Genomic DNA, 13715 nt, shown 5'->3' with positions numbered 1-13715 from the left:
TACTGATAGTCAGTGACGCAAACAAAACTTGCGTAGCTCAGTATTCCGTCATTGCACAGACACCTACTCACACATTATCATATTTGCAAAGGACGTAATGTGCATGCACAAAGACAGCATGTCATGCTATTATCTAAACAATAAGCACTTACTCATAAATTATAGTTATATAAACCAAACACACATTTTAACATTGACGTCTAAGACTATTTTTAGCTTTTCAGCACTGTTGAGGTTTGCTTTTTGCATATAGACCCTACTAACCAACGTCACAGAATGACGTGTCACTGTATCCGGCCGCCATATTGTCCGTCATTGTTTATCCGTATTCTCAATGGTTTCAATTTGTCGTGCAATTTATAGTGCAATTCATGGAAGCCCCGGTGCTTTCAGACGCTGTAAACTCATCGGATCCGTTGCATAAAAGGCGTTATGTGGAAAAGCTTCAGTCTATCCATTCGCCAGATCCATATTTGATGCCTAAATCAATATTTTTCGACCCGCTGTCTTCGCCCTCTCTACCTGACATCTGCTACCCTGATATTTACAGCTATCTTGTCCACACAAAATCAGCCTATTCTCACAAAAGTTTGAAAAACTTTAAGAGCAGCACTCTAAGCAACATTACCCCTTTACTTCCAATTTTCTAAAATGGCGACAATCAATAAAAAAAAAGTTGACTGCGATGGGCGACGCTTCAAGGATAGGTGGATATTGGACTATTTCTTCAATAAAACACGCAACAACTGTGTCCGCCTCATTTGCAAAGAGACAGTCGCTGTTTTCAAAGAGTTCGATGTGACGCGATAATGATATTACCGAACAAGACACGCTGACATGTACGACAAACATTACAGGGAAGATACGCAGCGAGAAATTATAGCAACTTGAAGCTAGTTTAATTTCACAGCAGCAGTATTTCGCAAGAGCCCGAGTGTCGAAAGAGAACGCCACAAAGACAAGATTGTTGAAATTATGAATAAAAAAAAAAATAAAGCAAATTTGACATACAGAAGGGCTTGCTAAAATTTGTTTAAATATATTGTTCTATGTAAATCAGCCAAGGTAGCCCCCCGCATTTTTACCACACCAAATCTGGCCCCCTTTGCAAAAGGTTTGGACACACCTGTTTAACTGATGATCCGTAGACGAGGCCAGCTTCTTTCACTTGGTACCAGCTAAATATTATTCAAAAAATAATGATGGTGGAAGAAATAAGCATCTTGAATTTGAAACTGTATGTTGTCGGCGATTAGCCTCGCAATGATCTTAATTGTGGTTGTCAGCCCAAAACCCTCTAAATATATATTAAATGCATCTTACCACATATAAAATGACTACTACATAATCTGTGGTGATCGTTTGGTGCCCAGTTTTCTCGTCGAATTGCAGCCGTCCATCTCGCTCTCCTCTCCGGGTCTCTCGGAATACGGTAGAAATTCAAGTCTCTCCGTCTATCTTCACTGTTACAGCAGCCAACCGCCACACACGCCTTCACCATTTTGATTAGTAATATTAACGAGCAGAAAAACACGCCATAATAGGAGGAATTTACGTAGCGGTAATGCGTAAACACGACGAGTTGACGGACAATATGGCGCAGAGGCGTGGTTGTGACGTCATGTGAGTAGGGTCTATAGGAAGTATATAGTGTATTTTTTTAAGCCTATACAGTGGATATAAAAGTCTCCATGTCACTGTTAAAACAACAGATTTTTAATGCCAAAACGCCTATGATTTATTTCTGCTTTCTAGCAGATGCCTGAAGCTTAACTGCAAACACCAACTGTCATTTGGAATTGTAATAACTCTATCCACCTTATCCACTGGCCAAGTTCAAGATGAAGTATAATGCCGCCGCCACTATGCTTCACTGTAGGTATGGTGTTTTTGTTGTTACAGAACAGTGATGTGCGTCCAAACACAAAGTCTAACAAAGTCTCCCAAACACTTTGGAAAATATCTAGCTGAAAACACAATTGAACAAATACCTTTATGAGTAAACGGGAACATCAAAGGATTCAAGTTCTTGCCCAATACTTTATAACAGTTTAAGACCTTTATAGCATCAAGTAAAAGATCACTATATTACATCTTTCTTTCGATTCCCTGCTCACTTCTGTGCCATCCAAGCCTGTTGCTTAGCAACTTCTTGATCAATACTTGCTCCTTGCCAAAACAGAACAAAGAGAAGGAAACAGTGAAGTTCAATCTAGCAAACATCGCTGAAGTACAAAAGCCAAGTGAGACGCCATTCATGTATTTGTCCGTCACTGGTGGTTGCCATTGGCAACGTCTCACCATTGTTGCCTGACTGAACACTTGCATTACATGGGCGGTGAAGTGCCGTGTGAAATGTGGGGATTATTGTGGATAGACATTTGGTTGACTAAATATTCTATGCTTGTTGATAACAGGAATCGGGCATTAGATGGGAAGACGGGGGCAACATTTACATTCGCAAGGCTTCAATATGAACGTCTGCGAGGCACTAGGTGACAAGTCAGCATTTTAGTCCCCAAATTTATTTCAACACTTGCTGATGTCTGTATTTCACATATGAACAGTGGGGCCTCAAAACCACTGAAAGGCCAAAAGCTTGGACAATGTGATAGTTGTTTGTTTTCCCACCAAACTATCAACTTTTTCTAGTGTCAAAAAAAACACTGCCTGTATGGTGAATGCAAGTTTAACATTGCTAATCGTTAGATTTATTTAATTCACGCCATGCAATGACATCTGGTTATGACTTAATTATTAGCCTTAAATGTAGTCTCCCTCTTACATCCACCTCAAGTTGTTGTCATGGCGATGATGAGCATAAATATAACACTCGCTAGATTGGTGTTTATATGCATTAAAAAGGCAAACGGCCAATTGAAAAGTGTGTTTTTGTTCATGGCAGGGCAAAAACCATCGAAAGATGCTTATGTTGTAAACTGAGCTGGGGAAGGGTGGAGTGACTAAGTGTTACAAACACCGTTAGCATTAGCTTAAGCAAGTTAAGAACATTTTTAGTGCCAACATTTCTGCACAGTATGATTAGGACAGCCCAAAAGGCAAAGCTCTGATATTTGTTTCCATTGTAATTTCAAAATCATATGGCCCAGTGGTGTTACCAGGATGTTAGGTGTGGGTGGCCATTAGTCAAAAAAAAAAAAAAAAAAAAAAAAAAAAAAAAAAAAAAAAAAAAAAAAAAAAAAAAAAGCTACAATGCTCAAGTAGGTCGAAATCCAGCGTAGGGCTACTGCACCTTAAAACATGTTTTGTTTTCTCCTTGAGATAACTGTTGTTGTGATGATCTAAACAAATAAAAGTTGATTTATTTGACTGAACAGTATAGACACATAGGTGACAATGTTTTTTTTTTTTTTTAGGTAACCTATTGTGGTTCCTCGGTTTTATTATTACTATCATTATTATTATTATAGTTATTCTTTGTTCTGCAGCCCCCTCAATTTGACCCCCTTAGAATGCTTCAAAATGCACCAAAATCGGCAGGCAGGTCAAGACAGGTGCAATCTTTGATACCGTGTAAAGACAAGTTCCAAATACACAATGTAGCGCCAAGCGCCCCCTATCAGTCATTCTTTTTCCCACCGACGCTTTGAGCTCTACTTCGACCCCCTCAGAATGCTTCAAAATTCAACAGCCAGGTGAACACTGGTGAAAACTTTGATAAAATGTAAACTAAACTAGGCCTGCAAGCAGGACTGAACGGGCCCTCGCAATCTAACGCAACTCGGACGTCATGCAACTCGGACAGTGTGCAGGTCAGGGTGGTGGCAGATCGTCCTCTCTAATCATCTCATTAGAACCTAACATGCGCGAAAGTTGCCTCTTTACATTCACACACCTAAGAGATAAAAACCCCTATTGGACAGAGGACTACAAAAAAGGAGCGAATAAAGGGTCATCACAGCAACAGACAGAGACATGTGGACATGTGCCGTAAAATAAGTATTTTAAAAGGTCTTGAAACTACAATGACCAACCTGAAAAGAACTGGACATATATTTTAAAAAATGAGTGACTTTCTATTGCCACTAGTTGGCGCTGTAGGGTTGATGCAAATGACCCCTACAGGACCCTTCAGACTATGACTCAACAAGCACGATATGTTTGGCGCAGATATGTTGTAGAAGTTATGACTGTTCAAAACTTGTGGTGAGACGAAATGGCTTCAGTCATTTTTACTTCTCCTGTTGGACCCTTCTGCTTCAACCAAACCTCAGTATTTTTCATCAGGCACCTGAACACATGTCTTAAGGCTCCCCTGATGCAGGTTTGAGGTGAATAGATTTTTTTTCCTTGGAGGAGGACCCTGTTTCGTAAAAAAGGCATTTCCTGTTCCCACTAGGGGGCGCTAGGCCTAATGAGTAATATTTCAATGCACTCGTGTTAAGGGTGGGATGCCGCATATACATGCCAGATATAAAAAAGATTGAACGTTGTTTCAAGGAGCTATTAGTCATTTACTGAATTTGTCATTTTGCCGAAAAAATGGCCGACTTTGGCACCACGCCCAGGTCAGACCCATGAATGAAAACGCACCATTTTGAAAAGTTTAGATTTCATATGTCTCCTGAATTGTCTAACCAATTTTGAAGATGATCCAACTGATTCCCTCTGTGACAAGGTCTCAAATGTGCACCCTGTTAATTGATAAAAATTTCACATTCGATCCAAAATACCCGATTTCCTGTTGGGTTTGGAATATGGGTGCAAGAGACTTTTTGGAGCAGTTTTGCACAAGGTATCGACTCCCCAAATTTCATTGCTCTACGTTAAAAAAACCTAATAGGAAACGCCTTTTTGAAAAATTCAAGGGGGCGCCACTGAGCCATTTTGTTACATTTTTTTGTAACGTTGCAAGATTATCGAAATCCACACAAAGCCGCATGTATGTGCAAAATTTGGTGAGTTTTCGTGCATGTCCAGGCCTCCAAATGTAAACTGTACTAGAAATGGACAGAAATTTCACATTCGATCCAAAATACCCGATTTTCTGTTGGATTTGGAATATGGGTGCAAGAGGCTTTTTTGAGCAGTTAGGGATAAGGTATCTACTCCCCAAATTTCATTGCTCTACGTTGAAAAAACCCAATAGGAAAGGCCTTTTTTAAAACTCCTTTCTGTCGCCACTAGTTGGCACTGTAGAGTTGATGCAAATGACCCCTACAGGACCCTTCAGGGTATGACTCTCAACAAGCATGGGAAGTTTGGCGCAGATATGTTGTATATCTGCTGAGTTATGACTGTTCAAAGTATTTTGTGAGATAAATTGTTGACGATCATTTTCACTTTCATGTTTGGACCCCTCCGCTTCAACGAAACCTCAATATTTTTCATCAGGCACCTGAACACAGGTCTTAAGGCTCCCCTGATGCAGATTTGAGGTCAACAGATTTTCTTCCCTTGGAGGAGGAACCTGTCTCGTAAAAAAAGGCATTTCCTGTTCTCACTAGGGGGCGCTAGGCCTAATGGGTAATATTTCAATGCAGTCGTGTTCAGGCTGGTATACCGCATATACATGGCAGATATGAAAAAGATTGAAAGTTGTGTCAAGGAATTATTAGCCATTTACTGAATTCGGTGTTTTGCCGAAAAAATGGCCGACTTTGGCACCACGCCCAGGTCAGACCCGTGAATGAAAACACACCATTTTACAAACTTAAGATCTCATATGTCTCCTGAACAGTCTCACCAATTTTGAAGATGATCCAACTAACTCCCTCGGCGAAAAGGTCTCAAATGTGCACCCTGTAAATCGATAAAAATTTCATATTCGATCCAAAATAACCGATTTCCTGTTGGGTTTGGAATATTGGTGCCAATGCTTTTTTGAAGCGGTTTTAGACAAGGTATAGACTCCCCAAATTTCATTGCTCTACGCTGACAAACCCTAATGTTATAGGCCAATTTTAAAATTTCAAGGGGGCGCCACTGAGCCATTTTGTTACATTTTTTTGCAACGTTGTTAAATTATCGAAATTTACAATTTTCCGCACATATGTGCAAATTTTGGTGACTTTTCGCGCATGTTCAGGCCTCCAAATTGGCCGTTTTCATTTGCCCTGAAAAAAAAAAATAATAATAAATTTAAAAAAAAAAAATCCTTTGCAAAACAATAGGGCCTTTGCACGCCTAGTGCTCGGGCCCTAATAAATAAATAAATAAATAAATAAATAAAATGCGCAAATGTGTGTAGCGTCCCCTAGGAACAAAACCAACATTTCATTTGATTTTTTTTTTTTTTTTTTTAAGGCGAAAGAGGAGGTAACAACGCAAAGGGTAAAACTTAGAACACATCAGTACTATATGAATGGGATACCATACACGGTGCCCAGACTGCCATTAGTACTACATCCAATTTTCTTTGGGTGGGCAGAGCGTGTCCGTGGGTGGGCACAGAGCCACAATGCCGTATAAATGTTATGCATGAGTCTACGCTGGACTATTTTCTATGGATATAAATGTTACAATTTTTTTTTAAATTCGGTAATCACGAAAATCTGCTATACAAAATTAGTAAGCTGAAAAAAATTGCAAAAAAGGAACAGAGATCCATTATCACATGTAGGTGGTATTAATGTATAATGCAGGAGTGGGTGCATTTAAAGTGCTCGAGGGCGGTGAAACCACACATCTTCTGGCACGAGGTGCTTCCTGATAAATGCTTCACTTAAATTTTATGCAGTTTAGAGGTAATGTTTAGTTAGTTAGGCTGACATATAGAGAGGAATTGAGGCAATCACATGCGGTACATTAGGTCGACAATCTTTTTTGTGGATACATATACTGAAGCATGGTTTTCTTTTTCATAGTATTAAGCAATATGATTTTGCCGTGACTTTTTCTAATTTATCTTTGGTGTCAGCTAAATGACCATTTGTACTGAGTTGTGGTAAAAACACAAACGACAACAAGAAATCCATTTTACATTGCATTTTACTCAGGGGTTGATGTGTCGTCAAACAGACCAGAAAAAAAAAAAACATAATGGTAATTTAATTAATAGACCCCTTGGTTAGTCTGTTACTTTTTCCTCCATCTGCTTTGCCGCTTAATGCGAAAATTATAGAAATGTGTTCTGGTTTCACTCACTTTATTCAAACTGCATCTGCTCAATAATTCACAATAACAGTTCCTGCAAAAAAAAAAAAAAATCACAAAAAAAATTACAAGGAAATTATTTGAAACTCACGAGGGCAGCTATATACTTGGCAGTTTGCGTATTTCATAAATATTACTTAATTTTTTTCATTGCCAGAAATCAGCAAGACTTTTGTAATATTATCAAGGAGGTCACGTAGTTGTGTCTGCATATTATTTATAAAAAAAAGTTTATATGTCTGTGTCATTTATGTCGTATAACCTAGAGGCGCAGAAAAAATTTAAATAAATGAAATGAATCAACATTTTTTTCTAGACACTAATTTCTTTGGAATCCACTCTTTTATTTAAATGTTTTAAGACAACATTGACGCAACTCTCTGCTCTCAAAACCAAAATTTACCTTTTTCACCCTGGCTGAAGACAGCTAAGGTCTGTCCACCCAGTGAGTTCATGGTGAAGGGATGCTCTCTGGGGACCTTCAGAGGTGTATCGCTTTCCTGTGCAGCACCCACAGAGGTTAGCTCTTCATTCAAGCTGAAACAAACCTGACCAAAGCAATAACAAAATAGTGCATTGGTAAAATAAGCAAATATGAAGTGTACAAGCATGAAAAAAATCTGCAGCGACACATACAGACAAATGTTTCATGCATGGTTCACATTCACAAGACACTGAAGGGGTGTCAAACTCTTTTTTTTTTCGTCACTGGCCACATTGTAGCTATGGTTTCCCTCTGATGGCCATTATGACAGCATTTTGTGTTAAAGACAGCTGAACTGTTATAATTTGCATAGTTGTTAGTCTTGGTATTACTATTATCCTAAAAATACACATAGAGATTCAACTCATTAGCAGATATTGACTGTGCGGGACATCAAAACCATTTTTGACTTTTTGACAGTACCATTGACTATCAACATGATTATTCACAGCACGGCTGCCATGTTTAAATAAATTGGACATTTGTCGCCATCAATTGTAGCCAATGTGTTAATAAGTGGGAGTAGGGTTGCCAACTGTCCATTGTGAAACTGAATCGTCCGATATTCAGAAACAAAAGTACGTGTCCCTTATTGACCTTTCAAGGGATGCGCCTTGTCCCGTATCATCATCAAACTCGAAAATAGTAATTGTAGAACGAATTAATAGTGGTAAAGTGCTTTACAAGAATATGCAGAGAAACGCATTCCCTCGCCTCTCCTGCTTTTTACCAATGAGCTGACGGAACAATGACAATACGAAATCCCACTCATCTCATTGGTCGAAGTATTGTCACTAACGGAAGACAACATAAGAGTGTGGGAGATAAGACGTTTCAGTGAAGCGCGAGTAAAAAGCATCTTCAAAACGATGATCATTTAATTTCTTGTTCTTCTCTGTGTACTCCATTTTCACTAATTGTAGTATATTTTTGTGTTCTGTCAATTTCATTTGTATTTCTACGTTATACTTGGAGTGATCATTTGAGAAATTGTTATTGCTGAGGGGACTTTGAACGCACCTAAATTGTAAATAAATAAATAAATAAATAAATAAATAAATGAAAATTTAGCTGAGAGTTTGTACTTTAAAAAAAAAAAAAAAAAGGTCTTTGAAAAAAATAATAACGGCCAAAAACACACACACACACATACACATTAAAGGCTCAGGACCTTAAGCGTTAAATTATGCAATTTTAAATTTAGGAGGACAGATTTAATTCTAGGATATTTTAGGATATACATTGCTGATATTGTTATTCCATGATCTTATACTGTATAACTCAAATATGTACCTCAACAAGACATGAAAAACTTATGCATGCATTCATTTTCAGTAGATTGGACTATTGCAACGTTATATTTACAGGTCTTGATAAAAAAAAATCAGTCAGGAAGCTGCAGCTAGTACAGAATGCTGCAGGCAGAGTCCTCACAAATACAAGGAAACTGGACCACATTACACCAGTTTTGAAATTGTTACACTGGGTTCAAGTGAGTCGAAGGATAGACTATAAAATACTACTGCTGGTTTACAAAACACTTAATCGCCTTGGACCAAAATACATGCTAAGTTTGTTGGATCCCTATGAAACATCTAGACCCCTAAGGTCATCTGGAACCAGTCTCCTGTATGTTCCAAGAACAAGAACCAGGAAGGGTGAGGCAGCATTTAGTTTTTATGCTCCTCACCTCTGGAACAACGAACAAGTTACCTGAAGGTCTGAAGTATGCTCAAACTGTTAGCTCCTTTAAATCAGGGCTAAAAACGCTTTTGTTTAGCACAGCATATCCATAACTGCCTACAGTATATATTTCAAGCCATTTGCTTTCTGTTCCTCTTGTGCTTTAACTCCATTGTTGATTTCAATTATTTTTGTAGTCTTTTTTGTTCTAATTGTGATTAAATGCGGTTTTTAAGTATAATTTCATTTCCTGTTTCGATTGTCATTGTTTTTACTTTCAAGTGATTTAATGCAATTTTTATGATCTTCATGTGATGTAAAGCACTTTGAATTGTCTTGTGTTGAATTGTGCTATATAAATAAATTTCCCTTGCCTTACCTAATTAATTCAGTTTAGACTGCTACAGATATTCTAATAATATAATTATAATTGAAATAATCACTTCTCACATACAAAAAAATAATTAAAGGGTGACGGTTATCGGGCCAGCTCCCAGCTGGTACTCCTTCAGCTTTTGCTCCCCATCAGAAATTGCAACTTGCCGTTCTACGCTCGTGCGTAACGGCTATCCAGCCGCTCCAAAATAAGCACCACCAACTTTCCCAAGAAATAAATATGTACTTACGTTTGGTCGTGGACGCACATGAAGGAAAGTTCTCCTCAAGCACATCCTATTATGTGGCTGCGCTCGACTTGACTGCACGCCGCTCTCTCACCGCTAACGTCTTCCTCCTGCCGCTAAGCATTTTTTTTTTTACGCCGTATTAATGTTGCAATTGTGCATTTATGAATACTTATTACTTGTAACTTGTTTATTTAGCACCTTTGGATAATGTCGAGAGCCCAAATGAATGTAACAAAGCGCAAAATCTGACAGAACACTGGCTCCACCAATGAGGTGTCCTTTTTATTCAGGGAGTTGGCAACCCTAAATGTGAGCAATATATAAGGAACATTTCAGTCCAGTGACTTTAGTAGTTATGCCTCACCTGACTTTTGCCTTGCTTCCTGTGAGGGTGATGAGGAGACACGGTCAAGTTAATGAAGAACAAAAAGATTACGAAAAGATCAAAGTTAATGTGAAACTCGTATATTTTTGTTGTATTATATATATTTCTCAACTGTGATATACATACTTTCCAATTGTAATCTTTCCCACCTCTCCTTTCTCTTTTGCTTTGTCCCACTGTTGGGCTAAATATTTGGGAACCTAGAGGTGGACAAAAATATAAATTAAAAAAAAAAAAAAAAGTCTTTAGCTTTACATTCGCAAGTCACTTTTGACAATTGTAAAACGTCTAAAAAAATCGAAGTATAGATACTTTAAAAGTTAAAACTGGCTGACACTGACAGCTGATTAATTGGACACTAATGATAGTACCGTTTGTGAAGTACATTTCTTCATCATTTTGATCATTTTCAGGTGAACGAACCTTAACAAGCCACACGCCATTACTTTGTTTAGCTCCAGTAAGGTTAACTTCACCCTTTTCGGACATATTTCCCATGTAATGTCAAAAAATCGGTACAGCAAAGACAAACCACACAAACAGGTTTTAACCTTAAACGAGTTTGTTGGAAATTTTCTGACCGGAAATTACCGGTTGTTTCTTTCACAATAAATCTCGGTATGTGCCGTTCTGTCATACATAAAGTTACAATGTGTTTACCGACTTCCATAGTAACAACAATAATAATAACTAAACCACTGCCAATAAAAATAAATACTGATTTAGATGATCAATGTGTCAGCTGTTTCCCTAATACAAAAGTAAATTACAAAACGTTGTATCCTTGTATATTGTTATTTATTATTGATTAATTTATTATTATCATTACTATTATTATTATTATGTAATCCCAAATAATAAAACAGCAGAAAATGGTAACACGTCAACGCCACCTAATTTCAAACAACATGCTTGTTCTGTCATGTTATTGTTGTTAATTAAAGAAAAAAAAATAGTCGAGCAAACATTTCGATTTCCTGCCACATGGTTGACCCATCAAATTAAAGTACCGCTATTAGAATAAACATTTGTTTCACCAAAAATAAATAAATAAATAATAATAATCATAATAATCATAATAATAACAACAACAACAAAAATATTTCTTTTAAAAAGTATAAACCATCGAAAACATACAAGGTAACGTACTTCACCGCGAGAGCGTCTTCATAGCAACGACCTTTGTTTTGAATGAAAAGGCTACAACCTCTGCCTCTTAAGGGACATTTTTATCAAGAAAAAAAATGTAAAACAGTTTAAAATTATTTTAGTATCTGATTGAGACACACCGTAGGAAGGCCTGAGTCCAAATTCGAACCTAGAACCTTGTATATCTTGAGGCAGACACTTCAAATCGGATAATGCTGCATCTTTTTTAATGCTTTTCTTTTATCCTCATATTTCATCACATAAAATAAAATTATGCCCCTCTTTGGGCTCATCTACAGTTTTACCTTTAACAGAGATTTAGCATCACCTTGTGGTTTTAAAGCAGTCCTGCATCATACTTTAGTTTGAGTATGATTACTTGATCAGTATTTCAAACGACTTTCGTAGAGGAAGTTTCCGCTAAAATTACAAATTTCACGCAATAAGCAGGTTTTAGAGACACAGAGGAACTGGAACGATCACAGAAAGGCAACAGTGTTCATGTTCATATATTTATTCATATATTCAATTTCAATACTGTATAACTTTACATGTATAACTTTACATGAAACTTGCAACATTGACATTTGAATATACTGTACTGGACACATTTGCATCTAAAGTAACTATATTATAACGTTTTGTTGTACGTTAGTTAGTTAGTTAGTTAGTTAGTTAGTTAGTTAGTTAGTTAGTTAGTTAGTTAGTTAGTTAGTTAGTTAGTTAGTTAGTTAGTTAGTTAGTTAGTTAGTTAGTTAGTTAGTTAGTTAGTTTGTTTGTTTGTTTGTTTGTTTGTTTGTTTGTTTGTTTGTCCTAAAGACAACAAGTGCTTCAATTATTTGGATAATTTTGGCCTCAAAAGTTTAAACCACAATCCTCATTTGAATTGTGTGTATTGAAAATTAGTTGAATTTTTTCATATTATTTGTTAGCGAGAGGTAATGGTTTCGAGTCTTGGCTCCGGCCCAGTTTGCAAGTTCTTTCTGTGCATGTGTGGGTTTTCCCCTGCTACAAAGTTACCGAAAGTGGGCTCCAGCTCACCCATGACCTCTATGAGGACACGAGCCAAGCATTAGGGAAAATTGAAGTTTTATGTTTTTAAAACATAAGATTGTATTAGAGGTGACTTGAGTACATTTTGAAAGAGTCAAGGGCATTCTACTTCCAAACTCATCAGTTGGTTGAAAGGTTCATGAATCCCTTTTCATCACGAATAAAATTAACTTGGCACTGAGCAGCTGAATTCCCTTCGAAGCAGGGCTTTATATTTCACAAAGGAAGCAGCTATATTGCAGGGCTACAGCCCAGAGAGAAAGATGCTTTCAACACGAAGAGTAGCCCTTAATCTCATGATTTTAAACATAACATCTTTGCACATCTGGCTCACACAAAGACAATTAGGAAACCTGACATTCTTTTGCATTATTTTATAATAAAGAAGATTCTAACTGCACTGATTCCTAGAATGAATTGAGGCTCTGTTGCCATAGCAGCAACCATCTGGCAGTTAGTCTTTAAAGTAGGAGCACAAGGGCATCCGCCAAGATTTTACTGTATGATTCAGAGAAGAGGTTCAAGACCGGTTTCTTGTTTTATGAATTATTTCTTATTCTTATTAGCTCGTTACATTGTAAAATATTCCATCCCCTATTTCCTAGCATTGAAAGTGTCCTGTCAATAAATGTGTGATCGATGTGTCATGTATTGTACGCAGTTTTTAGCTCCAGTGGAATACGGTCCATATTTGCTTTCTACTTTTTAGTTCATTCCCTGTGTCATGTTAACCACTAACATAATCCAAACTATTTGAACTGGAAGGGCTGGCAGGGATGCAAGTAAAAATGGATAAATACATCAATGCAAGGGCATAGGTTTGGTCTCAACAATGGTAGGGATGATATAACAGCATAACCACGCATGTACACTTTTTGCTCAGTATGGGACATTATAAAGACCAAACAGATTGGGTGAACGGGGGTCAGGACTACATTTCTCACGAATATGAACCTAAATAATTGATATGCTAAATCAGGGGTACTCATTATGTCGATTTCGAGTGACTAGTCGATCGCAACGCTAGTGTGGGTAGCTCGCAGCAACCCCCCCCCCCGACATGTATTTATTTATTTATATTTTTATGGACATAGTGCGTGTATGTTGTGTTGTGTCAGCAACATATGAGGTTATGTAGCACCCGTCTCTCTCTAAGCAGCTTCTTGCTCATATTTTTCTGGTTCTATAGTTTCTAGCAGAGTTCACTATATTTCTCACA

At 37.5% G+C, this 13715-nt stretch overlaps 1 protein-coding gene across 2 annotated transcripts in view; it reads right to left on the bottom strand.

Moving 5' to 3' along the window:
• The window catches only part of LOC130927368 (general transcription factor IIF subunit 2-like), a 51332-nt gene extending 40447 nt beyond the window's left edge, over positions 1 to 10885 (bottom strand). Inside the window, exons 1-4 of one of the 2 annotated variants that reach the window (XM_057853151.1) lie at positions 10666 to 10885; positions 10421 to 10494; positions 10274 to 10292; positions 7520 to 7664 (exon numbers count right to left, since the gene is read on the bottom strand). In XM_057853151.1, coding sequence (XP_057709134.1) covers positions 7520 to 7664; positions 10274 to 10292; positions 10421 to 10494; positions 10666 to 10737 — 310 coding nt within the window. In that variant the 5' untranslated portion in view covers positions 10738 to 10885. The remainder of the gene's footprint in view (positions 1 to 7519; positions 7665 to 10273; positions 10293 to 10420; positions 10495 to 10665) is intronic. The other variant, XM_057853150.1, reaches the window with a different exon arrangement.
• Positions 10886 to 13715: the final 2830 nt, after the last annotated feature.

The sequence above is a fragment of the Corythoichthys intestinalis genome, chromosome 12, assembly GCF_030265065.1.
Source record: "Corythoichthys intestinalis isolate RoL2023-P3 chromosome 12, ASM3026506v1, whole genome shotgun sequence".
Classification (NCBI taxonomy): domain Eukaryota; kingdom Metazoa; phylum Chordata; class Actinopteri; order Syngnathiformes; family Syngnathidae; genus Corythoichthys; species Corythoichthys intestinalis.
Note: the sequence above shows the minus strand (reverse complement) of the source record. Positions and strands in the feature narration are given on the sequence as shown.